Source organism: Chaetomium tenue, assembly GCF_020726465.1.
Source record: "Chaetomium tenue strain MPI-SDFR-AT-0079 chromosome Unknown F5144scaffold_5, whole genome shotgun sequence".
Taxonomy (NCBI): Eukaryota; Fungi; Ascomycota; class Sordariomycetes; order Sordariales; family Chaetomiaceae; genus Chaetomium; species Chaetomium tenue.
In genome coordinates, this window is record NW_027117333.1 from 4,336,182 (window position 1) to 4,362,844 (window position 26,663).

The 26,663-nt window shown below is 54.2% G+C and overlaps 8 protein-coding genes across 8 annotated transcripts; 4 read left to right on the plus strand and 4 right to left on the minus strand.

Annotated features, from left to right (window-relative positions):
- Window positions 1-3,389: 3,389 nt before the first annotated feature.
- Window positions 3,390-4,277, plus strand: F5144DRAFT_516400 (BCS1 N terminal-domain-containing protein; the record flags this gene model as incomplete). Its single annotated transcript, XM_066786625.1, has 2 exons — window positions 3,390-3,606; window positions 3,652-4,277. Coding segments are annotated over 2 exons (843 nt in total), but the record flags the coding sequence as incomplete, so codon positions are not given.
- A 139-nt stretch (window positions 4,278-4,416) lies between these two features.
- F5144DRAFT_580106 (uncharacterized protein) lies at window positions 4,417-6,267 on the plus strand. The gene is made up of 2 exons (XM_066789353.1): window positions 4,417-5,600; window positions 5,749-6,267. The coding sequence occupies exons 1-2, from the start codon at window positions 4,820-4,822 to the stop codon at window positions 6,258-6,260; spliced, it is 1,293 nt and encodes a 430-aa protein (XP_066642162.1). The 5' UTR covers window positions 4,417-4,819; the 3' UTR covers window positions 6,261-6,267.
- Window positions 6,268-6,885: 618 nt separating this feature from the next.
- On the minus strand, window positions 6,886-8,174 carry F5144DRAFT_494848 (uncharacterized protein; the record flags this gene model as incomplete). The annotated part of the gene is made up of 3 exons (XM_066786061.1): window positions 6,886-7,002; window positions 7,475-7,831; window positions 7,893-8,174. The coding sequence occupies 3 exons, from the start codon at window positions 8,172-8,174 to the stop codon at window positions 6,886-6,888; spliced, it is 756 nt and encodes a 251-aa protein (XP_066642163.1).
- A 3,214-nt stretch (window positions 8,175-11,388) lies between these two features.
- Window positions 11,389-12,338, minus strand: F5144DRAFT_324474 (uncharacterized protein). Its single transcript, XM_066784075.1, has 3 exons — window positions 11,880-12,338; window positions 11,634-11,812; window positions 11,389-11,583 (listed from the first exon to the last, which is right to left on the minus strand). Exons 1-3 carry the CDS (start codon window positions 12,054-12,056, stop codon window positions 11,475-11,477), a joined length of 465 nt encoding a protein of 154 aa, XP_066642164.1. The 5' UTR covers window positions 12,057-12,338; the 3' UTR covers window positions 11,389-11,474.
- Window positions 12,339-15,595: 3,257 nt separating this feature from the next.
- On the plus strand, window positions 15,596-16,659 carry F5144DRAFT_604906 (thioredoxin-like protein; the record flags this gene model as incomplete). Its single annotated transcript, XM_066791384.1, has 4 exons — window positions 15,596-15,644; window positions 15,706-16,145; window positions 16,219-16,452; window positions 16,621-16,659. 4 exons carry the CDS (start codon window positions 15,596-15,598, stop codon window positions 16,657-16,659), a joined length of 762 nt encoding a protein of 253 aa, XP_066642165.1.
- Window positions 16,660-16,961: 302 nt separating this feature from the next.
- On the plus strand, window positions 16,962-18,149 carry F5144DRAFT_594706 (peroxisome membrane protein; the record flags this gene model as incomplete). The annotated part of the gene is made up of 2 exons (XM_066790610.1): window positions 16,962-17,046; window positions 17,134-18,149. 2 exons carry the CDS (start codon window positions 16,962-16,964, stop codon window positions 18,147-18,149), a joined length of 1,101 nt encoding a protein of 366 aa, XP_066642166.1.
- Window positions 18,150-18,620: 471 nt separating this feature from the next.
- On the minus strand, window positions 18,621-21,455 carry F5144DRAFT_594707 (GMC oxidoreductase-domain-containing protein; the record flags this gene model as incomplete). Its single annotated transcript, XM_066790611.1, has 14 exons — window positions 18,621-18,759; window positions 18,823-18,959; window positions 19,020-19,509; window positions 19,575-19,601; window positions 19,707-19,902; window positions 19,956-20,120; window positions 20,174-20,267; window positions 20,325-20,346; window positions 20,408-20,544; window positions 20,608-20,629; window positions 20,700-20,804; window positions 20,868-21,034; window positions 21,093-21,318; window positions 21,382-21,455. The coding sequence occupies 14 exons, from the start codon at window positions 21,453-21,455 to the stop codon at window positions 18,621-18,623; spliced, it is 2,001 nt and encodes a 666-aa protein (XP_066642167.1).
- A 2,222-nt stretch (window positions 21,456-23,677) lies between these two features.
- Window positions 23,678-26,005, minus strand: F5144DRAFT_516412 (uncharacterized protein). Its single transcript, XM_066786626.1, has 2 exons — window positions 25,335-26,005; window positions 23,678-25,276 (listed from the first exon to the last, which is right to left on the minus strand). The coding sequence occupies exons 1-2, from the start codon at window positions 25,685-25,687 to the stop codon at window positions 23,920-23,922; spliced, it is 1,710 nt and encodes a 569-aa protein (XP_066642168.1). The 5' UTR covers window positions 25,688-26,005; the 3' UTR covers window positions 23,678-23,919.
- Window positions 26,006-26,663: the final 658 nt, after the last annotated feature.

A 26,663-nucleotide genomic window follows, 5' to 3' on the forward strand; every position in this document is an offset into this window, starting at 1 on the left:
GATCCGGGAGTTCGTCCCGCGGCGTAACAAAAGATTTACTGTGTATGGAATACATAAAGCACCCCTGTCATTAATTCGCAGCCGCCATTGGGGTTTCGTCAAGCACTGCGAAAAGGTCTTCTCAGTGTTGTGCGAGTGGAAAATCAGGCATCGGGGACAACGAACGTGGTAGCCCTGCTTCTGCTTGCCTTGGCAGATCTCTGGATCTTTCAAAAAAGCAAGTGAGTTGTGGGAAGAGAGCCGGGAGGAAAGGATCCGCGCACATCGGTCGTCGGGTGGCGTCAAAGGATCTCCAACAAACCTTCGAGAACTTTGGCTCCAAACCCACCGAGACAAGCGAGAGAGCCAGGCTGTTGAGGGTGTCTCACCGGTAGCAACAAAACTTCGCACGGACCGTCCGCTTGACCTTCCCGTTGCAGTGACTGGCCGGCCACACTGCAGCTCTCGGCCCGTTCATCACAAAAGTACCGGCGTCCTGCCATCCTCAGTTGCCGACCGGGGCTCTTGACCTGGTTACCGGCCTGCCGGCCTGCCGTCTCTCCCCCTCCTGCCAAACACTGAACGGAAAATTTTCCTCTTGGCTTCGCTTGCGTGCCGTGAAACGCGTTGGAAGCTCTGCCGAGGCAACCACACGACGCAACACACGCCACACCCCCAGAAAACGAGCGAGGCGGCCCGGCCAATGTGCCGGTGATGCGACTGCAGGAACACCAGCCGGTATCCGAGAGGACAGCCAAAACAGAACCGGCAATGGGTCGTCTCCGGTCTTGCCATCTTGCCAACCCCCCCCCCCCCCCTTTCCAAAGAGGCTTAGCCGCCACCCCGCGTTCAATAAACACCTTTCGTTGCCTGGAAAAGGATTATGCATGTCTCAGAAGTGACCGTCGAGTTTCTGCATGTGATTTGACCCCGCGCGGACCTTGGGAGTCCAACTCGGACAGTGCCTGGTCAAGGAAACAAACCCGAGACTGGAAACTCTCTCCTTCCGCACCATCGGGACCGTTGAGTTAGTGCCGGTCAGAGCGCGCTCGGAAGCCCAACTAAAAGTGGCAACAATCGGCCATCCTTCTGGATCTTCTGTCAAAAGATCTTTGGCAAAACGGCACTCAGTTCCCCCGATTGGATGAGGACACCAAGACAGAACCCTCGTTACATCGTCCACCTGTCAAGGGCAGATGGTGCTGGACCGAGCGGACCCAAGAAACAGCAGAGCGGTGGAGGATTCCATAAACAGCACGACCATTGGCTCCACGTCCGATCCCCGCGGCACGCAATTTCAACCATCCCAGGGGTTGACCCCGGAACCCCGGTTCAGCAACGGGCTTGCCGTCTGCAAGCGGCTCGGATTGGCGGCGGATAGAGGCCCGTTCGCTGGCTTGGCTTCGCTTCCTCGGGCCAAACAGGCCCCAACATGTAAGCAGGGGGATGGACAACAACAGCTTCAACTTGCACCCGAGATGGCTGAAGTACAGAGATGTCTTCATGTTTGAGAGCAGAACAATAATACTTCTCTTGTATCAGGACCACATCAGTCGAATTAAGGTTATCCAAGTGTGCGGATCTGCGGGTTCCTTAAAACTCCGCAGTCCACACCAACTGACCAACGGGGCGGGCCGTTGGCGTCGACGACGACCCACGGGAGCAACACCTTGCTCCACCGGAATCGGGGCTAGACAGGAGCGGGCTCGGGCACAGTCACCACGCCCAGGACTAGGCCCATTCACCGGCGCTCTTAAATGCCCCCAGCCTGGTCCTTTAATATGAGACAAACGGGGCAACTCGCCCGCAGCTGGGTCCAGAAAACCAGGTCAAGAAAGCCCAGGAAAAGAAAGGAGAATACCTACATAACTTGTCACTTCGGCAACAGCGCCGGTGGCACGAGACGTTAGGCAGGATTTACAATTGGGGGACAGTCCTGGAAAGGGGAAAACAGCGGCTCATGCTTTTCATATTCAGGGGCGGCGCCATTGTACCGTCGCCTGTCACACCAGACATTAAAGGACCAATGCAAATAACGGCCCGGCGTGGCGTCCGCACTTTCTGAGGCTCCTCTCACTTGGTCTCAAGAGCCAAAGCACCGGTATCTAATTACTGTGTAATAGTTAAGTTACGTAGCTGGGATCCTGGGTCCTGAAGAGGGGGGCCTAGGAATGGCTTCGTCCAGGGGCGGGTCCAGGACCGTTTCTCATGCATGATGCAACTCTTCGCAAGCCAGGGTCACACATAAGTCCTTGCTTGAAGAGACCAGAATCTCAAGCCCCCGATGACTAACTCCGCGACCTTGGTTGCACGGTTGCACTACATCGCTTCGCTGATTGGCAGCATGCATGCATTCAAACAGGTGTGATCTCAGGGGCGCGAGAGTTCAGGCAAACAAGCTACTTGATGTTTCTCGGGACGGAGGAGGTTTGCTTCATCCATGGGAGCTGAAGTGAACCAAGGTCATGATATCGTCGTGGGATCGACCAAAATCACAAGCAGATCTCAGGGATTGGCGCGTACGGGTTGTTGACATAAACATGTAGTGGCGAATTATGGGCGGCACTGAAGAACGTGCATGGATAGGGCCTCGAGATATCGTGGCGTGGAGGCAATGGCCAGTACTAGCTACCTACCTAGTCTTTGACACGCAGCTCGGCACAAAACAGGCAGCAAGCGCTCACATGTATTCGTGCTTTCTGTTGCTTGTGGTCTGATTCTCTTTCCACTTCTGGCCTTTCTACCCTTTCTGCCGTCGAGATCTTTGAACTCTGGAGTACAAGCGGCCACGGAACTGCTTTGGTCATACCAGTCAGCTGTTGCCCGGTGAGTAGCTAAAACCACGCCGCTGAGTGAGGTGTCCGGAGTAACCGCTTGCTGCTACGCGATACTACCAAAGCCTGGTTGGACTCGGTCCTTTAAAAATATCCTTACCCAGAGGCCAGCTGTTCCGGTCAAGTACCCCATATGGTTAAACGAAGTCGTCACAATGTCTTAGTGGCGATTGGCGAATCACTTCATTCAGTATATTGGCAACATACATCATGGTCAAGTGCCTCCCTTGCCCTACACGTTCGGCAAGGTGAATGACCGGGGAACATACGTGGAGCAGCTGATGTGTCAACAACGGAGCAACGTTGAGATTAACGGTCACAAGCACCCAATGAACAGAGTTTGGTTAGGCAGGTAGGTAGATAGGTACATGTAACTGGTAGCTCGCATTTGAACTCACCAACGGGTAGGTATAAATACCCGCCCACCTCTCCTATCAAGAACTCCATCACCGTTGTAACAGTCATCTCCAGCCTTCTTCCTTCAAGCTACAAATGTGAGATATTTCAAAACTAGGCACCTACTCCGTAACAACACCCGCACCTGGCTCTGCTCGTCGACACCAATCCGCCTTCGCCATGGCCAACAACACCACCACCTTGCCGGCTCCGTTGATCCCAGCCCAAGCCTCAGTCCTGGACTTCTTTGTACCTGGATCTACTAGCATCCTTGCCGCCGTCGAGCTTGTTCTGGGCACGAACAGCTACATTCGTCCCCTCATGCTCTGCATGTTTCTGGCGTTCCTGGGCAGACGTGTGTTTCGCTACGTCCGGGGCGTGGCAGAGACCTACTTCGGTTCGTCCCCTTGCCGGCTTGAAGACATTCTCTAATGGTCGGCAGTTTCGACTGTCCACGTCCAATATGGCAGTGAAGTGTATGACATGGTTAGCCTCTGGACAAGCTCTCAACCATTCGCTCACAGGGCTCGGTCGTCTATGGCCCGAGTCGGCTGGAGAAGGCCATCCTATTCTCAACTCGAAAACGATCGTCGCCAAAACGAAACGCGGAAGAAACTCCTCTACTACCTTCCTTGGAATGGGACGTTTTACTTTAGCTACAACAAGCATCTCTTCTGGTTTTGCTCTAAGGACAGTTACGGTTACCTTCAGGAGGTGGTTACGGTCTCGTGCTTTGGATCCCCAACAGTCCTGAGGCAGTTTTTCGATGACTGCCGAGATGCGTACCTGAAGCTGACCAATAACAAGACCGCTGTCTTCGAGCATCAACGTATTAACAGTTGGCAAAGGACGAGTTTGAAAAGCATCAGGCCAATCTCCACTGTTGTCATGGACGAGGAGAACAAGGAGGGACTTCTACGGGATATCGAAAGCTTCCTGGACCCGGGAGCCATCACATGGCACGCCAACCGCGGCATACTTTACCGGAGAGGCTACCTACTATATGGCCCTCCCGGGACCGGAAAATCGAGTTTGTGCTTGTCTTTGGCCGTGGAAAGTGCACTGGACCGGAGGCCCGCCCGAGGAGGTGGTGGGGCCCAAAGCCCGTTCTCCAATCTGTACATGTACCTTACATAATCAGGGGGATAACTATTCGCCGATTGGTTGCAGGTCACCTGCGGAGTTGGTCCCAGCCATCTCCAAACCACGTCAATCGCCCACCTCGTGTTCCAGGTTGGCGATTTACCCTCAGCATCCTCTTTGCTTCTCCACACCAGGTCGCGCGCCACGCTTTTTGAAGGACCAGTACCTCGCGCTCAGTGTCAATCTACTGTTTCTACCCATGGGTCGTGGTCGCATTGAGACACCACTCTTGGAAGACCAGGACACTGAGAATTGGAATCTCCTCGGTTCTCGCTCGTTTTCGAGGAGAAGGAGCGAGATTGCCATTCGCTGACCCTGACACCTTGAAGGCGTGGCTAGCGACTGGCGACCGATCAGTGTTGAGTGCTTGAAATTCTTAGTTATCTTGCAAAGCAGTAAGTCGTTGAGTCTTGCTACGTACGCTGATCGGACTAGGTCGACGACCCCGAACTCTTCGAACGCCAAGTATGTCATCGTCACCACCCAATGACCCTGCCTCGCAATCGCTCAGCACTCATGCTGTCCTAGAGTGGGACGAGACAAGTCCGAATGGCGAAGAGCGACACTACCTCACGGCTCCCGATCCCTCCGATGCAAAGATTCTTTTCAAGTCCGACATTACCGCGACACCAAATGATGGCACGACTGGATCGGCGGTCGGTGTCTTCATGCGGCTGCACGTTCCCGTGAAGTTGAAGAATGTCCCGGCCCGTAATATTCACCTTCATATCCGCCCATCTCGTGTTCAATCATGCACCTTCGCCGTTGCCGTCGATGCTCCGGAAGCTGTCAGGGTGGTGTCTCGGGGTCAGCTGGCCAGTCTGTCGATGAAGCTCAGCGGACCTGTCCAGATCATCGTTCCCTGCGCCATGGCATCCTCGCCGCGGCCAGCGAAGAACCGCGCATCAGGCCGAGTGATCGACGCTATCCGATCCCTCAGCCGAGCCACACAGCTCGTCATGTACATGTCGGCAAACCTGGCTCCCCGGGCGCATCTCCAACGTCTGTCGGCACTGCTCACGGGTGGTCGCTTGCAAGAGCTGCCGCCGTATACCGAGTTGTTTAAGTTGTTTGGCGGGTCGGGAGGACGGATGTGGGATGTCGAACCTTTGTATCCCACGACATCACCACCATTCGATGGTGGCGGGGAAGGAGACGGGGAAGGCGACGGGGAAGGAGATTGTGACATCCCACCGCCGTACCATGAAGCCTGTCCAGGGCCGTCAGTGCCCCCCGCTGCGAGTTCACGTAAGCAATCCCCTGTTATCTCTTCATCCTTTTCTTTAGCTTTTCTCTTCTTCGTCTTTAAATTACTCTTGCTATCTGTCTTTCCACTTTTTTTCTCTTTTTGCCTGTCGTTCTCCAATCCATTCCAGTCATTAACACGCTCATCCAGATTTGCGGCCAAAGCCTGAAACCCGGGACGGAAAGCGACGGCGTAGTAGCAGCGACCCTGTGGCTGCTACAACGCCCAGCGAAATTGCCAGGGCAAAAAGGCCTGACCTACGCGCTTCCCCTCCAAGGCCACGTCTCCCCGAAAAGGGACAGATGCCGGAGCCCTCCGTCTTGCAGCGTCTGGCGCTTCTAGAGGCACTCGTCCATGCTCAAGCTGTGCAGATCAGTGACCTGTCGACTGAGAACCAAACGCAGCGGAAGCGGATCGATGAGTATGAAACGGAGCTTGTGGCCTTGCGGTTGGAGATGGGCCGCGTGGATCACCAAGTCGATAGGTTGGATGTGGACGTCTCGGAGCAGCGGGAGGATATTATGCGCTTGGAGGGCAATGTCCAGTACTGTCTCGAACGAGAGGACGAGATGGTGGAGGCCATCATAGATACGGTGACGGAGCAAATTTCTGAGAGGGGACTTAGCGCGGCTAATATACACTTCACCTTAGGTGGGGGTTGACTCTCCGTCTTTCTGCGCGCCTTGTCTTTGTTGCTGATGGCATTTGAGTATCTCTGTTCGGTATGCCGCCCAATTTTGCCTGTCCACATACATACTGATCGGACGGTGCTGCTCCGATCTGGTGGAGGCCACCACCGGGTCTCACCGTGTTTGTTTTGCGCTGAGCAAATACACCAGCCTCCTGGACAGGTGTTCGCACAGCATAGGTAGGTACCTTTCTCATCACGCTCCTTGATACGCCTGTGGGTTTGCTCCAAAAGTTCCGTCTGGGATAAGATTCAGACACCTAAAAGTTGTGTTTCGAGGCTGACTAGGGCTGTCTTTGTAATTGCAACATTTCTGCCGTGATACTCGATTCTAAAGTTCAGAAGCTCTAAAGACCTTCAGACGGCTATAGGCCATGAGGGAAGGCTGGTACTAGGTTAGTGTTGACGTGTGGTCCAAGTATTTATAAGTAGGCACCTAGGTACCAGGCCGCCGTACATAATAGTCCCAAGAAGCCCTTGAACTTTAGACGGACAACAGCGTTCAGATAACCATAAAACTTGTCCATCCCAAGATATGGTGTCCATCCTTAACCCCGACCCCAATCTCGTCCATCCAATGCCATTTTCTTAGCCTTCAATCACATCACACTCCCTTGGTCCTTGTGGTCGCGGCAAGGTACCACCCTTCGGCCCTTACAGGTCGCAGGGATCGTTTTCGAACTGAACGCGAACCCCGCGTGACTGGAAGAACGGATCTTCCCTGAGGTTCCTCCAAGCCCACTGGGCCTGGCACCGATATGACCCGAAGCGCCATTCGAGGATGTTGATGGAATGCCCCATCACCAGCGGGATAATCTCGTCGACCTCAAACACAAAGTCCCTGGAGAAGTGTGCCATGAGAAACGGGATCGTCACAATGTCCACGGGTCCGGCGATTGAGATACACCGGGTGTGGTCCCCCGGCTCCGGTGCCTCCGCCACGCGGTTTCGGTCCGGCCGCACCGTCACCCGGACGCCGCATACAAAGAGCCCCGGCTGACCCGGCCCATTGGCGCGGGCCAGAAAGATTTGCGCAGCCACGGAGGTGAAGAAGGTGATCTTGGCCGCCGCAGTTTCGTGGTTGCGACTGGGCGGGCTGATCACACTGGCCCATACGCGACCAGTGTTGCGAACTTCCCGAAGCAGTTGGCTAGTCGTGGTATCAGGCGACAGCCCGGTGATGTATACCGAGCAATTCTCCTCTTGGGGAATGTTGGCCGGTCGGTTTCTGGCCAGTCTATAATTTCCGCGGTAGTTTGCGGAAACCCCGGCCGCCATGCGGCGGGCGATGGTTTCTCGGCCCGGATTCTCCCTTTCGGCCCTCGACTGGGGGTTGGCCATATAGCTCGGCCTGAATGGAGGCCTCGGTTGTTGAGGTCCGCCATCTCCCCTGGCTGTGCCCTCAGCTGGCTGGGCGTTCTGCGCCGTGGCCTGGCGCCCAGGGCTTGTGTTTGTCGGGGCAGGAGTCGGTTCAGCAGGAGGGAACCCACGGCCCGGGGCACCTTGGGCCCGGGGAAATGCGCCGGTGGCGGGGGGGGAAGGAATCTACGAGAGAAGCGCGGTTAGCTCGGTACATCGGGGCTGTAGAAGTTGGGTGAAGACTTACTAAAGTTCGCTGGCTGGGGCCAACGGCCTGGTAACGGTAACCAAACTGCCAGGGGTTACGCGGTGCGGTATTATTTGGGGGAGGTGCCATAAAAATAGGCGCAGCGGTCTCCCGGCGAGAGTCAATAGCGGGCGTGGTAGCGTTACGCCTGTGGGTTTGGGGAATGGTGTTCTCCCACACCTGTCGCTGTGGCATTGCGACGCGGGGGGCAGTTCCAGGAAGGGGTGGATAGTATCTTTCCTGTCGGGCTTGGGGCGCCTCGTCCTGCCAAGGGTCGGCCATTATGGGAACTGGGTTGGCTTTCAGTTAGTATTAGGTTGTTGTTGAAGAAACTGTAAGAAGAAGAGACCTTACTCTTTTTCAATGTGTCGGTTCTGTTTCGGTATATAAGAAATAAGAAGAAGTCGCCTCAAGACTCTTTGTCTCTTGAGTAGCACTCAAGATCTTTTGCTAACTTGGGCGAAGACAACTGATGCTGTGTGCTTACCGTGGAAAGAAAAAGAGAGCGGAGGAACAGGGCCAGTGAAAATTAAATAGGTGTAGCACTGCCATTAATTCCGCCAGCAAATTGTAGTTGTGCGAAGACAACACCAGACGGAAGCTAGGGGATGAGGGCACGATGCTATTCACTACATCACTACATCCGGCGGCACTTATTATCCGACACGTCATTCTCCTGGTCACAGGGTGCCTATGCACTGTGTGCCTATTCACTGATCGAAAATTTGGCACTGCAGCAACTACCTCAAGCAAACCGCAGGCTGAGAGTCTCTGTAGTGGTCTTCAACCGTAACTCATTTGTGATGTGCTTTGTTTTATGTGGTAGCAAGCAGATGTCAATGGGCAGATTCACAAGGAACTACCAGCTACTATTCTTAATGTACCTAATCAGCGACAGGGTTAACCATCAAGCCTCCTAGTAGCATATCGGTCATTGTAAGGAACAGGGCACACCGATATCTCTTACACTATTACACGTGTTTCAATAATAACACTTGGCAACTGCTAGCCTTAGAACCATTAGAAACTGTTGAGGCCTAAAAATATGTTGTGGCTTGAAAAGAAGGTTTGTATTTGAGTCTCTACGAGGTTTCAAAAGCACTCCTTGCTTGCTTGCACGTCCGCACCAGTAGAACATGGTGTTGTTAGTGATTGGTGGCTCCTTGGTCCAGTCATAGCGCTGAGTCTATAGTTGCTGAGAACTCCCGAGCCGGTTTTACAAACAGCTATCTCCTTTTCTGACGCGCTCTGCTCTGTTTCTGTCAAATTATGTTGTTGCCAGTGACGGCTGAAAAGGATGAAGCAGTTGGTTAAACAAGAAGTAATGAGTCATGAGCTCAACAAATGCGCGACCAAAGGCCCGACAAATCCTGGGGATTTTGGAATGCCATGAGGAACAATAGAGCGCTGCAACTATCCCAAAACTGACCCAGTTTGAGGTTCTAATATTGTGAAAGTTGCAGTCATGAGACAATGTGACAAGCGGTTGGGTCAGCCAGTGGCGGCAAGACGGGTTATTTTTGCTCAGGATACTGTGTGATAAATCCAGTGGAAATATGTCAGTTTGTCGATAACATGATATGGAATGCATCCTGCCTTGCAGTATTACCATGAAGGTGTTGTTTGTTTTCTTGTTGTTGTTGTTGTTGTTTTGGACCCCTGAGTCAACCCTAACCCTGTATACCATGCCCCTGAGCCTGGCCTTTCGTATCACACTGTGGACAGCGCAACTCGGTAAACGCCGAAGCAACAGCGGATTCCCGTGCAATTTCCGATGGAATTGCGAACGTCCAAGAATCTCCCAAGAAAACCAAGACAAGCTCCTGCCCAACAATTGTCGTTTCACATCGAATGATAGGCTCGGCTCGCGAGGGCCGCAGCCAGCCACGTCAACGCCCAGAGACACACCTTTCCGCGGCGCTTGGCTGGCCTCTCGATCGTCGTGCGATTTTACTTGTAGGTATGTACCGAGCTAGACGGCGGTGAATGAGCGCTGGGAAAACCGCCAGGCTGTCGGGTATTAATAAAAAAAAACGGACAACTAAATCGAGCATCGAGAAACCCTGAAGAAAACCCGTCGCAGTCGGCAGACAGGAGTCGGTGGTAGGCAGTAGCAAAAAAAAGGCAAAAAAAAGGCAATCCTCATTCCCCAGTGTAATCCGTAACACCGGCCCGTCCTTTCCCTCCCGCTCCAAATGTCCGCCGTCCGCCGTCCTCCCCGATAATTGTCAGTCCGCCTCCCCTTCCGAAACCGCCAAGCTCAGATCCCCTGCTCACAGACCATTGTCGATTTGTCGGCTCGGACGGGTGCATTAAAGCAGGATTCGCGTGTCGTTAGGCTGCATGCGTTGATTTGCTCTTTTAGCAGCAGCAGTCTAGGCACTCCAAGCAGCACTCGCAGGTCTCGCCGCAGAGCCAGCAGCAGCACATGGCGGCGATACTAGATGCGCACAGTCGCGGTTAGCTAGCGTCCTGGAATAGTAGAGAATTGGTGTTGCCAAAACTTACCAAGTGTAGAGGCAGCCGTGGCTCTTCTCCTCCTTGGCCGGGGGCGCCTCATGATATTGCATGGGCTGGGGCGGCGGATAACCTTGGGGAGGATAGCCCTGGGGCGGGTAGGGCTGAGGCGCGTAGCCCTGGGGGGGCGGGTAGCCCTGGGGAGGGTAGCCACTGTGGGAGAACAAGAGGAAACGGTCAGCCACTCGGTTCCATCACCATTTCTTTTGTTGTTGTTTTTCTTGCCGTGCGATAAAACAGACCACGGGCAAGATGAACGGCGTGCGAAATGCAAATTGCCGATGAGGCGCGACTTACCCTTGGGGAGGATACTGCGACATGATTTCTGTGGTTTGGGGGTTTTTGTTGGTTTTGTGTATGTTGGAGGAAGACGAGAGAGAAAGGAATAAGGAAATTCAAGAAGAATTAAAGAAGTCGGAGGGAGGATAACTACTGTTAAGGTATGGAATTCGTTAGTCAGTTGCTGCGCCTTCCCTTGCTGTAAAAACGGCTGTCACGGCGCGGCTCGCGGCCAACAGTGGGGCGTTTATCTCCGGGTGCTGGTTTATAGGGTCCACTCTGCCAATGCTTGGAGGATGGCTGTCGGTGCCGATCCACCCGACAACCGCCTTTTTTGCGAACCCAGCGGTGCAGCTTTGTCAATGCTCCAAAATGAAGGGAAAACGAGAAACATGGTTATGTTCGAATGCGGAAGGTATGGAAGTAGAACCCGCGTTCGCAACATCGCCGAGGCTACAACCCATCTCAGGTACGTTCAACGGCGCGTTGCTTTGCATTTCGGGCTGAGCCCGTTGTTTACATCGGACGGAGCCCGTTCCGATCCCATGTGGGGCCAACGGCACGGTAATCTCGGCGCCGATCTTCCACCGAAATTCGGCCCTAACTTTCTCTGATGATTCCAACGTCCGAAATTTACAAGTTGGTGACAAAACCTCCATGCAACGATGCAAAGAAAACATAAACAAGTGGCAATAATGGAAATACTTGAAGAAGAGCTAGTGCCATCCATCGTCCTCCAACACTACATGTACCTGGTAGGTTACTAACCACCCGCACGTCTAGTCTCTAGACAGCATAATAAATGCTCTTGCAGCTGTGTCCGTCGCTGTCGGTGTACATGTGGTGCTGGTCGTCTTTGTAGATGGTGTAATCACGGAAGCCGTTGCCGCCAGTGCTGAGGTAGGTAAGTATAGGTCCACGGCGAGGGACATGGCAACTACTAACCCAACTTTGCTGTAATCTGCCTTTGTTTGTGCATCCGATTGGATGTTCCAAGAGAAGTACACGCTGGTGGAGAAACCACACGACTGGCCGCCGCCCTCCCAGGCCATGACACCGCTGGTGGGGTAGCAGGCGTTGCTCGAGGAAGGCCGGAAGTTGCAGTTGCTATCGTTGGCGCAGTACTGGTCAAGTTTGGTGTTAGTGAGCGTTCTGTGATGGGGTGTACCCAGCGCCACATTGGTCACTCACCACCACTACAGAGTAGATGTTCGTAGCTCCGTCCTTGCAGTTGACCAAGTGGATTCCCTCAGCACGCTTGGCGATGTCGTTGAACTCAGCCTCCGAGACCGGTGAGGGAGCAGTAACGGGCCCAGCAATGGCGCCCGCGAGAAGCGAGCCAAGGGCAAAAACCTTGGGGGCAATCATTGTGGCAGTTTATGGCGTGGTTGAGAAATGTTTAAGTGGTGCTGAGTTCTCTACGGATTTCAAAATAGATGTCGATGGAGGAGGAGTGGTCCGTATTTAAACCCAAAACGAAGAAGGTTCTTCGTACGCTCATGGTCCTTCTTTGAGCTTACACGTGGAGTTCGCGTCTCGTGGTCGAGGTTTGTTCATCGCTTGGGCTGTGGCTGCACAGCATCAGTAATCGCCTCAGACCACCATCAGCCGAGCGTAACATCAGGGGTGGGACGCTGGTGGTGATGATCCATCAGGGACCTGAATTTTATACGAACTTGCTTGTCGGCTCTACTGATCCGTTATATTATACAGCACCCGAGGCCTTCACGGAATACCGGGAGCGGATGGCTTGCAATGCGAGCGAGCTGGTCTAGGCCTTGCATAAGACCAATAGTTACCTGCCCACCAGGTAGGCGGCTGTGGCCAACCGCCTAGAAACTTGGAGGAAACATTGAGAAATCTACAAGTAGATTAAGTAAATAGTTCTCTCAAAAGTCTCACAAAGTAACCCCCATTACGTAGTGTTATTGGAGAGAGAGAGGCGTCACAATGGTCCTCTTACTCAGCGACATGCACGGCCACTAGATCTTGGCGTGGGGACATAGGCTTTTCTCTCTCCTTGTTTCTTAGAAAAACAGCTCGTTCCTTCTTTAGAATCCGAATATTCCGCTCACAGGATGGTGCCTCGGCAAAGTGTCAGCGGATGAGAACGAGGCGAGGCGTGACATGGAGCTAATGAAGGACTCGGTTGCCAAACCTCAGTACATGTAACAAGGGACTCAGCGGCGGTTGGTAGGTTGGCGAGTCCTACTATAACCATGTATACATGTTGTAGTGCTATCTAAGCTGCCAGTATGAAGTGATGACCTAAAATGAAACGGGAGTGTGAAAAGGCGCTGGGCCAAAGCCGAGGGGTGGCTGTGACCGCAACCACCAAAATCTAGAGATGAAATAACCCAATGTTAGGGCCTCACTAATGATTAACCATACAATACACCGGACTCTACCAAATGCCAGCCATTACTTGTATAGAACTACCTATTTTGCCTCTTCAAGCCCACTGCGAGTCTCGTAGCCTCGCAACAACCGAGCTTTTTACACCAGATTATCTCGAAGAAAATGGTCATACTTTTATGAAGTGAGCGATTTGATCCCGGCCCAGTTCTCCTTCACCTCCTACTTGCCTCCGACTGACCCTGACCATGCGAATGCTAAAGAAAAACCCACCCGAAAAGATGGAAGCCGCTCGTCACATATATCCCCGGAAAGCCGCGATGGCTTTCAAGAAAACTTTGTATGGTTTGTCGCTGTCGGGCCGTCGGCCCTCTCTTTTAGAGAGCAGGGTTGGGTAGGTAGGTAGGTACCTTATGATGTCGAGCTCGAGCCGCCGTGCAAAGGTTCGATCATGATGATTGCCAACATGTAGGCGGGAGGCAAGCTTGCTTTATCCTTCCGTTGGAAACGGACCTCAGAGCACGACAATGCAATAGCCCCCGCCGTTTCTTGGTGTGCGGTAATGACATAAATCAGCAGCCGGTTCGTTGACAGTCGCTGCACAACTCGCCATCTTTGCCCACCAAGGTGGTGCAGCCGTGGGTAGCGAAATGGGCGCAAGGTTTCTCGGCCATGGCGATCAATGATTGGATCGGGTGTTGATTTTGACAAGATAAATGAGTAATAATGATTGAAGCCGAGGCCAACGACGGTGTGAGCGGGCGAGGCTAGGGATATTTAAACTTGGTGGATGTTAAAGACTGGAAGCAGACTGGAGAGCCAGGAAGTGTGGTGTTTTGCCTCCATATTGAAATGTCGGCTCAACAGCTTTATCTAAGGGCGAGCGAAGGACCTAGTGAAGGAAGGGCAGGTCGCCCGAGCCGCACAGCACAGCTCGAGTCACTTTTCCGTGATCCGGCAGTCCCAAGCCCAATACCATCTTTCCACCCGTGCCCCATCGGAATTGCATCCGGTGCATGCATATGCATGGGTTGGGGGTCGCGGACGTGGTGCCTCTCGTTGCTGTCACGGAACAGTGCCAATGGGATGGGTTAGAATGTTCCTGGTTGCCTTTCCAGCCAGGCTAACCTTGATACAGTGATACTATGCCAATTTGGTCTTATTGTCCTTCTTCGTATGGTGTGCTGGTCGGTTGATCGTTGCATGATTCACCTGCAAGCTGACACCGAGAAGATGTCCACTCAAGGATCCCAGGAAGCAATGCAGTATCTTGCAGCTTCCCGATCGTGCGAGCGGCATACCTGGACTCGGTGCCAATACGTAGGCGAGAGCTGATTCGGCAAAGCGTCCAGACGTGATGAGCATGCGTATGCAAGATGCCGACCCAATCACGCCCAAACGTTGGTGGACGAGTCGCCCCTTGTCTGCGTCAAAGCGTGCGATTCGACAATCCTGTGTGTAAAGTTGGTGTTGGGCATCGTGGTGGGATAGGCCACCGAAACTACCTGCACTGAGGGAGAGATTCCGGAGTCGGCCGGCTTGTGGGTGCTCCTGATCCCACGGTTGGGGTTGGATCGCGGCGGGGGTTATCTCGTTTTGGGGAACATCGCCTATTCGTGGCCAAGTCCAGTCGGGTACGGCTGGATAATGAGTAGATATGTCATCTATTCATTATATTTCAACCCCCCCTCTGGAGACCCGGCGCCTTAGGAATTCACTTCACCACGTCAATGCAATTCGTGCGTCGTTGGGCTCTATCCTGGTGCTGTGGTAAGAATCAGCAGTACTGGGTCGGGAAGCACTCCTCTACCTAATCTTTCCATCTTGGAGGATCAGATTAGATGAGTGCTTTCAGGCCCGATCATGACGGTCGGCCTGTGTGAAGCAAGAGCCCATCATGTGGCCGGGGACTCAACTTATAATGAGAATGATGGCGTAGAAATGGGCGAAAGGATGCCAGTTTCAAAAAGCGAGTGTTGGGCTGGTCGTGCCGTGTAATAGTAATAATCACACAAGCCATCCGCTCGTTGTCGGTTTTATCCTGGGGTCGCCAGTGGTGAGAGCCAAAGGAACTTAAAGTCACCGGGAGCGAGTGCCAGGTGAGGCAGTCCAAGTCGAATCATGGACGGCATCGGCGCTTTTCGTTGGATAAACCGCTAGTTTCGGGGCATCCATGTCCCGGCTACGGAGAGTTTCTTGGTAATCCCCCCTTCTTCACTTGAGGGAATCCGGTATAATGCGGGGCACTATCGCGTTGGCTAGTGGAACATCCTTAGACATCTCCAAGGATCTAACACGGGCTCGGTAAAAGATGGCCCCTTGTTGTTCCTCCGTCTAAGGCAACCCGGCTCCGCAATGCCGTGATGGCCAGTCCGAGCCTGCTGGGCATAGCGCCATCGATGACGCCACAGCGTTGATATGTCAGCTAGAACGCTCAACTCAACGTTGGGTAACTACCTAGGCAAATCTATTTAACAGTATAATTACCTACCCTCCTGACCTTCCATGGGTTGTCAGAATCATTAACCAGCTGCAACCAACCCAAAAACACCATGGCTTCGCAAGACAAGCTCATTCTCTACACCAACCACCGATGCCCTTGTGAGTAGGATTTTGACGGAACCAGTTCTGGCCCAAAAACATAGAACTAACCTTAATCAAGGGGCACACCGCGCGCACATCGCGCTGGCGGAGCTCAAGATCCCGTTTGAGGAAGTCATTATCGACTTGGACACGCCACGGACAGAGGAGTACCTCAAGATCAACCCACGTGGGCTGGTCCCAGCGTTGTCGTACAACGGAGAGATCATCATCGAGTCCGGCATCGTTGCGCAGTTCCTTGCCGACACTTACCCGTCCCATTTGATCCCCGCCTCCAATGCTCCCGGCGGTGCGCTGCGCCGGGCCCAGGTTGCCTTGTTTGTTGACGCGTTCATCTCCAAGTTCCAGAGCGTATTGTTCGGGCTTTTCAAGGCCAAGACGCGAGAGGACAGGGAGGAAATCGCCGAGAAGGCAATCGCAGGACTTGTGAAGGAGGTTGAGCCGCTGCTTGGTGACGCGAGTCCCTTCTTTGGCGGAAGCGACAAGATCACTTTGGCCGAGGTAAGAAACACACAGCTACATACATGTATGGTTGGCAAGGGAATCCACCAAGGTACTAACAAACAAATTACAGGTTCTGACGGGCTCATTCGTGATCCGTCTCAAGGCCCTGTCGACGGCTGGTGTTTACCCCAAGAGCCTCTGGGCACAGATTGAGGCGAAGACACCCAACTTTCTCAAGTGGGCTAATGTTGTTGCGGTGCATCCCAGCGTGACGTCCATTTTTGACGAGAAGAGTCTTGTTGAAGGGGCCAAGGCAAAGATTTTGGAGCTGGGGGGGGGTTATCGCTTAAACGCATTTTTGCATGTAATATTCTACACAGTAGCGTTGAGATTGACGAGCGAAAAGGAAAATGGAAAAGACAAAAAAACCGAGAGTTCCAAGCGTGCTGCATCTGCATGGTAAATTTGACCCCAACTTTCCCGCTTCCGCCTGTGCTTCTTCCGCGCTCCCCTGTTTTGGACCCACTTCCAGCTCGGGCAGCAGTTCCCGCAACCGAGGCATGGCGCCTGAGGGATGGATCGCCTGTGACCTGGACCTGGGAAGGGGTGCCCGGAGGTCGAACTCGGTCATTTCAACATCCACCCACAGATACTTGTTGGTACAATTGCATTCTCCAACCGCAACACTCACGTTTTCAGCCATTCGACTCCGGCCATCTGACTGCATAACCTCGTGGCAGAAGCATCGAGGGTTCCCCATCCATTGACGGCGGATGTAGCGCATCCCGCGCTGGTTGCGCTACCTATCCCATGGTCCCCTCTAAAGGATCCGGCATTAAAAACACTTTGACAATGCCGTCACAATGGTTTCAGATGTATGATGACTTCATCACCAAGAACGCACACCAGGTGTCACAAATTGAGTCGACGTTACGATCATTAACCTACATCATCCCTGGTATGCTTCCTCTCCTCCTTCCAAGCATCAATCAAGCCATTGGGGAACCCAAACCTGAACCGTCACTAACCCGGCATTCTTTTGTAGGCCGTTTCCGCGACGCCGAGATTGCCTCCGAGTCCATCCACAGCGGTGTGCAGCTGCTATCCCTCTACCACGACACGCTACTCCGACGGGCGCACAAGCTCGCGACGAAAGCACCGCTGCCGCCCTCCCTCTCACAGCCCGCGCCCACCCCACACGGCCGATACACGCGCTTCTGGACCGTGAAGAGCACCCTCTACCGCCGCGTCGCCTACGCCCTGCAGATCGTCCACTATGTCGAGCTGCTGTGCGAGATGGCCGCCAAGCGCCGCGGCGAGCGCATCCGCTGGCGCGTTGTCGTCATGCTCGAGGCCGCCAAGGCCCTGTGCCGCCTGCTGCTGATGCGCATCACACGGTCCCGCCCACTCGTCACCCCCATTCTTCCCGAGCGCGAGCCGATACCAGAGCAGCCCACAGAGGAGGATGAGGTGGAGGCTGGGTTCAGGTCGCTAGAGGAAGATGATGAGGACAGGAGGAATAGCACTGGGGAACTGGGCCAACGAAAGGGTCAGTTGGGTCCCAATGGCGAGTGGACCATGTTCCGCACCGGCATGAGCCTCCCGTCTCTGCCCGCCCCAGGCGATACGAGCGGGTACCTACTTTCGCGGGTGTTGACCTCGGACGACATCAAGCCGGCAGCGACGTTGCTCAATAAACTGCAGGGTCGAGCTCAGGCCGCCGAGGTTTTGCATATCCTCGCGCCGCTCATCTTTGCCGTGGCGCTGGCTCGAAGCAAGGACAAACGCAAGGCTTGGACACCGTGGCTGTTGGGCGTCGGCGCGGAGCTCGCCGCACGGCAGCTGAGGGATCGTGGGCTGAGAACGACGCCGCTCGAGCGCGAGGAGTGGAACAGGCGCGGCTGGGCCATGGGCTGGTGGGCGATGCGCGGCGCCTTCTACGAAAACGTTACCAAGGGCATGGTGGAGGGTGTCCGAAGCCGGATGCCAGGCCTGCTCGCCGGTATTTTGGAGGATTACGAGTATCTGTGGGAGAACTACCACTTCAGCACAAGTTCGTGAATGGTTTTTGAAGGACAGGCGTTGGGGGAGGTGGGGGAGGGCCACTCCGAATGGGCGTATGGGCATGGCACAAGGGGCTTTTACTGCATTGTAATATATGGATGGCATGTACGAATTAAGACAACACACTGGGGTCAGCGATCCCTTCTTTCCTTACCTCGTATGTTGACGCTAACAGGCGTAGTCAGCAGCATCTGTGGGCGGCAGCTCCTCTCAGATTCAAGGGCCTTCCCGGATTATGAACCACAGCTACCAGACCATCAAAAAACAATAAGTCATAACTATCTGCCACTACTTGGTCGCTAGCTACAGCGCGCAACGGTACACGGCAATGTGAAAAAGCATGGGGGGGGACAAAAGTCAACCTGGGAAAAGTGAAAAGAGTGTCTTTTGATCGACTCTGGACTGGGCCGACCCGAGATATTATCACTTCATCATATCCACCGCCCGCTCCACAACGTCAAATACACCTTACAACCTCGAAGCAAGCCGATTCTCACCTGGGGCATGGTAATCCGGCACTTTCATGTCGAGCGCCTCGCCCGAGTAGCCAAGGTCTTCGGCAACCAACATGGCGGCCTTTTCACCGATAAGAAGCGCAGTCGAGTATCTGGCACACTCCGTTAGCCGTAATTCTAGTTCCTTTTGTTAATTCCAGTGTTGGATCACTTACGTGTTGCAGCCCACATTGTCAGGGCAGATACTCAAGTCGGCCACTTTGAGGCCCTTGACGCCGTGCACGTTCAGGCGCTCGTCCAGGACACCGTGCTTGACAATGCTGTTTCCCTCTCTGGGGGCCATGGAGCACGTCTAAAGACGGAGATTGTTAGCTGGTTTTGCTGGATTCTTAAAAAAGCAAGGCACACTTACACCAAGACAATGCCAGGTCGTCTCGACATGGCGCTTCACCCACTCCTCGACGGCCTCGATATCCTTCTTGGAATACTTGAGCTCCTTCCTCTTTTCTTTGCGGTTGCTCGTCACAATCCCCTTGGCGGGCTTGTCCTCGGCCTCGGGCACGGGCACGCTCCAGCTGCCGTGCTGGATGCCGGCCGTGATGTTGCCGGGGAGGGCATAGCGATTGGTATCTTCCAGGTTGAGGTCGTGGGCGCGCGCCTCCGAGTCGAAGGCAAAGAAGGGGTGCATGTTCTGAACCTCTCCGGCGTAGGCGTCCATGCGACGCGCCGTCTCGCGCGACTTGATGTAGCCCCATACCATGGGCACCATGTCGCGCTCATCGCTCATGAAGCCCGCGTCGAAGTCAGGCACCGCGTACGGGTCCGCCGAGGTGATGTGTGTCTGGCCCCGCGAGAAGGGGTACTCGAGGAAGTGGAACATGGTGAAAAAGTTGCCGGGGGGCCTATTGAAACGTCGGTTAGGTGACGAGAGGGGGACATATAACTCCAACTGTTGCCCCTGACTTACATCAACATGTGGTCTCCAAACCATCCACTGCGAAGCAACATTAGTTATCTCCGTTATCTCTCTCTTGATCCTAGCATCGACACCCAGAGCGTAGGGCGGAAGACACAACAAGCAACATAAAGTGCGACATACCTGATGACAGAATAGTGCATCACTGGCTTGTCCGGCTTGTTTTTGAAGTAGGATTCCCATCCCTCCTTAAAGTCAGGGGTCGGCCAGGCCTCAAACTCCTTGAGCTCGGCGGCAGTCGGGCGAATCTTGACTCCCGCTTCGATGCCGTTGGTGGCAAGGGGGCCGGTGCCCTTGAGATTCCACTCTTCAAAGACCCCTAGGCAAGGTTAGCCTGACTTTCTCTTCAACCGTTCGCAAAGGAGCTCGTACGCTTCTGCACCTCGGGGTCTCCGCGGGCAAAATCGTCGAACGTTTCCGTGCCCGGCTTAGCCCGGTAGACGGAAAAGGTAAGGTAGTGGTCCTGGAAGTTGAGGCCGACACCCGGGAGATCGACGATGGGCTTGACTCCGACACGGCGCAACTTGTTGGCATCACCTGAACACCCATTATTAGCCCTGCATATTGACCGCGTTTGTAGTCGACCCTACCGATTCCGGACCTCTGGAGAATCAAAGGGGATGACATGGTGCCGCCAGACACAACGATCTGCTTGCGAGCACGAAAGACGCGGGCCCCGGCACCCTACAGATGCGTTAGTTTCTTTGGAGAAAGAGAAGGTTGAAAAGTACTAGCACTCACATCGCCACTCGGCTTAGTCGGGCTGTTGGTTTGTTAGCAAAGGAATCGAAGGTGAAGAGAGGGTGCTAAAAAGAGAAGCCTACACGGTTCGGACAGCAACGGCTCGGCCGTTTTCAATGATCACCTTGTCAACCTTGGTATTGCAGGCAATGTACAGGTTCGAATGGACAGCACGAGTGGCATGGATATACGCATGAGCGCTGTCGCTGCGGCGGCCAGTCTAGATGTATGTTGCTATCAGTGCCCCGTCAGGCTGGGTATACCACACTGGGGGATCACTCACATCCCGATTGATCCACTTCAGCCTACATGTCGAGTTAGCATCTTTTACCATTTGTGGATAGCAGAGGTCTCTCCAGAATGTAGGTGACATACCACTGCTCAGCTCCATGGCCGGTTTTGAGATCCTGCAGGTCATCGACGATGGGGATTCCTTGGGTTTCGACAGCTCGGAGAAAATCATCCTTGATTGGGTACGCACTTTAAACTGGTCAGTATCCGGATATCCAAATGAGCGAAAGAACAGGCTCCCGGCTCTCATACTAGTTACCAAAGGAGACCTTGATGGGGCCCTCGAATCCATGGGTATCCCGATTGTGTGAGGCACGCTGGTAGGTCTCATGCTTCTTCATGAGCGGTAGGAGCTCCTCGGTCTTCCAGCCCTTGGCCTGGAAGTCATCATAATCAGAAGCAGAAGCTCGGGTGTACATCTGTCACGCGTCAGCCCCCGGGCCCAACCACCAACCACTCACTATCCCCCTCTCTTACCATGAAGTTGATTGAGGATCCGCCACCAAGAACATGGGCGGCCGGCACAATGGCGCTGCGGCCTCCGAGCCATTTCGAAGGGCTAGACTCATAGAAGGTGGCCGTCTTGGAGTCCAATTTCATATTCCGTGGGAAGATTGCCGGTCGGAACACCCATGGGTTGTTGAGGTTGTTCTCTCCAGCTTCGATAAGTAGGACCTTGAGGTTATGGTCCAGGTTGGCCAACCTAACGTGTGCATCATGTAAGACTTCAGTGGGGATGATAAAAGCTTCAGGCTACGATTCATACCTTCCAGCCACCACGCATCCACAACTCCCACCACCACACACAATAATGTCGAACTCCTCGGGTAGCGGTGACATCTCGGCCGGTATTGCTCTCGAGGCCTTGGAGTAGGTTACGACGAGCCGCCGATAAGGGGCCCTGGGATAATCATGCTGCGAAGGGGTCAACCTCTTATGTTACATGTGCTGCCTCTCGCCAACAATCACACTTGCCGAACCATACCTGTGGCCGATGACCCCTCAACAGAGCAACCATGGCCTCGACCACTCTTTCCATGTTTCCATCAACTTGACTGCTGCAGCTCTGGTTGGCCAATTCCTGTCCTCCAGAGACCAAACTGCTGCATTCCCCTCACGTGTTGACGAACCCCTTGCGATATGCGAGCCGCGTATGCAACCCCAGGAACCCCTCATCCTCTTGGTATTGTCTGTGTTACGGCGGCCCAAACGGTCTCGCGGGGATGAAGGGGCCCGATGTTGACGGCAATGCGAGGGAAAGGCGATCTGGTGGTTGTGATTGGGGCCCGCACCGACTTGACAACACCATGCATTGATCACCACGGAGAAGTTGCACCAGTCACACCAAGCTCTCATTACCAGCTCGCACTCCTCAGTTCCCGAGCTACAGCCAGTGGTGACTTACTTACCTAGCTCGGATCGGTCCAATGTGGTAAAAGCACCCGAGCTTCGCCAACCCCTTACCCTCCTCGACGCTGCATGGCATCCTGCCCTGTTGTGCTACCACATGCCGGCGAATACAACTAGGGACCGGTAGGTTATCTATCCAGAGACCTTGAACTAGAGCGTCAAGCAGGCCTTCTCACAGCACACTCCTCAATTCACCGATCCGGCTATGGATGGATCATGGTTATTGGCTTTTATCCGGCAGCTTATTTAGAGTCCAACGGCAGCTCTTAACTCTAATAATATGATTAGGTAGCCTTGGTTTGAATAGCTCAGCATGGCGATGAGTCTTGGTGATTCTCCGTAGCTAAAACTCACTAGAGCCGCAATGTACACTAATGCAATCCGGTGCACTAGCGTAAAGCCACCGAGTGTAGATGAGTTTAGGAGAAGAGGGGTGAGGAGAGAGCGGACGCCATCCCATCCGGGCCATTCCCCCCTCCGTGTTGAAGCACATGAAGGTGTGAGGTACAGAGAGTGCTCGCAGGGGCCTTGGAACGAGCAAGGGGCGGGTTGAATATTGATCAGGATGATGCACGCCCATTTCCCCGATGTTCCATTGCATGAGCTGCACAGCATATTGGAGGGTAATAACGCGGGGTTGACTCAACGGTTCCATCTACCGTATTGGGGATGATACTCCAACGATGGGCCGGACATGAGTGGAAACAGCAACTCAGCTCAGACCTACCATGGTTGAGCCATGCAAAGACTGCACAGAGGTCACAAGATGACGGATATGTGTCTGTCCGTCCATACAGAAGGTCCAGTGCCACATGGGCTTTCACTCGGAGGAGCTGGCCCCTATCAACTACGTACGACTACTCTCGGTGAAAACAAATGCTTGTCACCCACCTCCAAGTTTAACCTAAAAAGACCCTATTCGAAAATGTGGCGGAGTTGTTAGCTTCGAGAGCGGCTAGAGTCCATAGAGGGAGGGCATGCCTTCCGAACTCATGACCGGAAAAGGTGAGCTGTATGCTGGACAGCTCTCTAGGAAGTGGTATTTCGAGGTTGAATTAATTCACCAAAGCACCGTACCGCTCCTCCCTCGCTCCCCTCCCCTTATTCCACCAATCTCGTATCGCCGATCCATCCACGGCGAGTCGGCATTTCGTACCCAACCCGCCACCGACGACTGTATCATCCTCACGATGGGAAGCACCAATGACAACCCGAGGACCGTTAGCAGGACGCAACCCTGGTTTCCCACCTGGCTTGCCGTACTCCTTATCCTATGACACATCCCGATGTTGAGGATTGTTGAAGGGAGCGGCATGTGTGCGCTCAGGAGCTCCCATATCCTTTGCTGAGTCGATGTATTCGCCTTGGGCATTAGATAAGACATCGTACCCCCGTCACTGGCCTCGCGGCACGAGATAATTCTTTGTCGAAATACCAGTAATACACAGGATAGGACCTTACTGGGACGGGGAAGTGTTTGCAAGGGTGGCTAGATTTTTGAAGCTTACGGTGCCGGCAGGAGACCGTAGTCATCACCAAGCATCAACCGAACCAGAACCAGTACAGATCCGATGTTGAGACATGTCCGACACTCACTCCTCTTGTCCCTGCCCAAGATCAACAAAAGGGTCAGCCAGATTTCGCACTTTACGTCTAGTTCCACTTAAGCACGGCACTCACTGCACACGACATGAGGAGCAAGTCAAGCAAGGTAAGTGAAGATGCAAGTCATAAGTCAAGACAAGATCAATTGTCTAATGGTGGTACATAGTACAAGAGCTAGAAGCGGTCCAACGCTGCTCGAGAAATCAACGCTAACCAGGCCCAAGGTTCCGTTTCGCCATGCTATGTATTCGCCGTGTTAAGCCAGCCCAAATTGATTCATACAGATCGTTTACTGAAAGCGTTGCCTCTTAAGGGAAGCAACCCGACTTTCTTCTTCACTACTTCGCTTGCGCGATGATACGTTCAAGACATATGTTGCCTTGTTGATTGCTGGCGAAGTTGTCTTGGAGACACCGGACTCCTCGGGTTTCGACGAAGCCTTTGCTTGTTCGCGGATCTGAAGTCTCCGCTCTTCGACTCTGAGGACCCACAAGAGTGTGAGTAGCACCTCCTTCGACGGGAGCTTGGCTCCGTTCGGCCAACTGGTTGGCCCGCGACGGGGCAACTGCTGCTGCGACTCTCCGTTAGCTGCTGCCGCCGCCGACTCGTCGGCTCCCGAAACCCGGTCGACCGAGTATCCCTCAGTTGACACCAACCGCAAGACCGCCATCGTCGCATCCATCAAGGGACGCGCCAGAGTGGGGCTGCAGGTAAGGATCTTCCGAAGGGTTCGGAGTCTCAGGGTTGAGGAGCGACGAGTCTGCGACGGAGCTGCCGTAGAGGTGCGGCGGCTGTTGCTCGTTGCTGGGCGCGCCGTTAAGCTCGCTGTCGGTGATGAACTCGTTGATGTCGAAGTCGTTCGTGAATGGGAACGATGAGGTGTCGTCACTAGCCAGATGATCGTATTCATAATCGGCTGAGTTGGGTGAAGAGAGAAGCCCGCTTTCAATGAGATAGCGATCTGCGTCAAGGGCCTCTGGCATACAGAAACCATCGCCGAGGTGGAGGCCAGAAGGAACTGGAGCTGGAGGAGCAGCGCTTGTGCTGGATGTAGTTGTTGTTGGGATGCCCGTTGCCACGCCGAGGCTGGTGCTTCCGCCGACCGACACTGCAGGTCCAGGCACAACATCTCAGCAGGATGTTGTGTCGCGTCGGGGGAAACATTAGCCTCGGGCATGATGGGGACATCCGCAACAGGAGTAGCGGCCGCTGTTGCTGGCTCGCACTCCTCGTCCGCCTCCTCAGCGACGGGGCTGAGGGAGGGCGACAGAGATGCAGGGTTCACGGTCTTGTTGGTGGATGGAATGGACTGGAACATTTGCTCCAGCGAACCCGCGCCACTCATTGTGGGCCCATCTTGTGAGTTGAAGAGTTGTTGGGAGAATGTGACCGGGGGTTGGCGAAGACCTTCAAATGATGGGGTCGTCCTGGCGCCACTTGTGCTTTGGAATGTCTGAAGCTCCTCGATGAGCCGCAGGTTCATTTGTTGTGCGTGGAGGAGCGCTGCCTCAAGCTCTTTGTTCCTTTGCTCAAGACCCTCGACCTCTAGGCGCTTCCGTTCGCGCGACGATTGGGCGGCGCGACGGTTGCGAAGGACGCGCTCGACTCGCCGCTGCTCCTTTTCGTCTTCGGTCTTGGCGCGTTTCCTGTTATGATGGTCAGCACAATGCGATGGTGTTGGCTCCTCAATGCGGCATCACATACCTTGGAGGGAGGTTGGTCTTTGGCTCCGGAAGTACTTGGCCCCATGACTTCCTCTTCTTGACCTGCTTCTTCTCGGGCTCGGGGGTGCCGTCGACCGAGGCCGCAGGCTGGTTGTGAGAGAGTTGGGTGAAGGCGGTGAGGCCCGCGAGCATGGTCAGGTCGTGTTGTCCGTCGTCGGAGATGGACTCTGGTGACATCATCTCGAGTGGGTTGACTGTGTTTGTCGGTGTCGGGCTATCACCGAACAGAGAGGGATACATCTCGTCAGGGGTCGAAAGCAGAGACTCGGCGGGCGAGCCCTCGAACTTGATGTTTGGCGACGCTGCGCGGGTCCAGGAATGCGTTTCAGACATTGTGAACCTCGCACCTCGTAGGAGGACTTTGTGTGGTTTCTGCGAATGGATGACGAAGCAGGGTTCGCTTCCTTGTCGGGCTTTGTTGGCGGGTAGGTGACTAAGACCGTGGTGGAGTTGTTGTTGCAGAGCAGGTGTGGTTTTGTTGACAGTACCGAGGCGCCTTCCCAGTTCCTCAATACTAATATGTCAAGAAATCAGATGCGAAATGGCATTGCCTGATGCATGACGAGTCCATCTGTGACTCAGCCAGCCTTGTTGACCAGAGTGAACAGCTGGTTGGCTGCGCTGTCGAAGAGGACAGTCTGGCTTCTTGAACAACGGCAAGGAAGGCGCTCTGGGCTGACGGGGCTCCAGGCTTCTTTTATGTTCTGGACACGTATGCGAAAGGGGCTCGTTGCCTGAGGCAGAACATACTCACGAATGCACCCACTCTTGATTGATTGGCCCAATCTGTCTTACGACGGCTGCAACGTCCGAGTCCAAACAAGGAAAGCAGGAAGGGCGGACGGGAATCTCGTTCCACGGACCCACAAGCTCCATCAGCCCCGAACTCAGGGGAATCCAAATGATTGCACCAATGTTAGGAGGCGGGGGCGGAGACAAAGGGCAACATGCCATCCCGTCCAGCCGGAAATCATGATTGATGATTGAGATTGAGAGGCATTCATTCAGTGGCATTGCATTGCACTTTCTGGGTGTGGTTCGTTCCCAGCGCCGCTCAGCTGTTTCTTTTTCTGGGTGGCACGGCTTACGCAGGCTTGCCCCCAAGGCGGGCCAACAATTGCTGCACCTGCATGCGTGTGCTGACTGCGACGACCACCGCCTCCTTCGTGCCTCCACCACCCATCGGTTACTCATCAACAAATTCCCTCCACCGCTGATGCTATTGACAGTCGAATTGGAGCAAGACTCTCCACAGCGCTCCGCTTTCGGTCGTGGTGGTCAGAGACGGTGTCAGCCCCGCGGACTGTGT

Coding starts and splice junctions, on each gene's coding strand:
- F5144DRAFT_580106 (XM_066789353.1), top strand. CDS start 4,820: ATGTCATCGTCACCACCCAATGACCCTGCCTCGCAATCGCTCAGCACT. Junction 5,601..5,748: donor GCCCCCCGCTGCGAGTTCAC/GTAAGCAATCCC, acceptor ACGCTCATCCAG/ATTTGCGGCCAAAGCCTGAA.
- F5144DRAFT_324474 (XM_066784075.1), bottom strand. CDS start 12,056: ATGATTGCCCCCAAGGTTTTTGCCCTTGGCTCGCTTCTCGCGGGCGCC. Junction 11,813..11,879: donor ACATCTACTCTGTAGTGGTG/GTGAGTGACCAA, acceptor AAACTTGACCAG/TACTGCGCCAACGATAGCAA. Junction 11,584..11,633: donor GCAGATTACAGCAAAGTTGG/GTTAGTAGTTGC, acceptor TACCTACCTCAG/CACTGGCGGCAACGGCTTCC.
- F5144DRAFT_516412 (XM_066786626.1), bottom strand. CDS start 25,687: ATGTCTGAAACGCATTCCTGGACCCGCGCAGCGTCGCCAAACATCAAG. Junction 25,277..25,334: donor AAGACCAACCTCCCTCCAAG/GTATGTGATGCC, acceptor CCATCATAACAG/GAAACGCGCCAAGACCGAAG.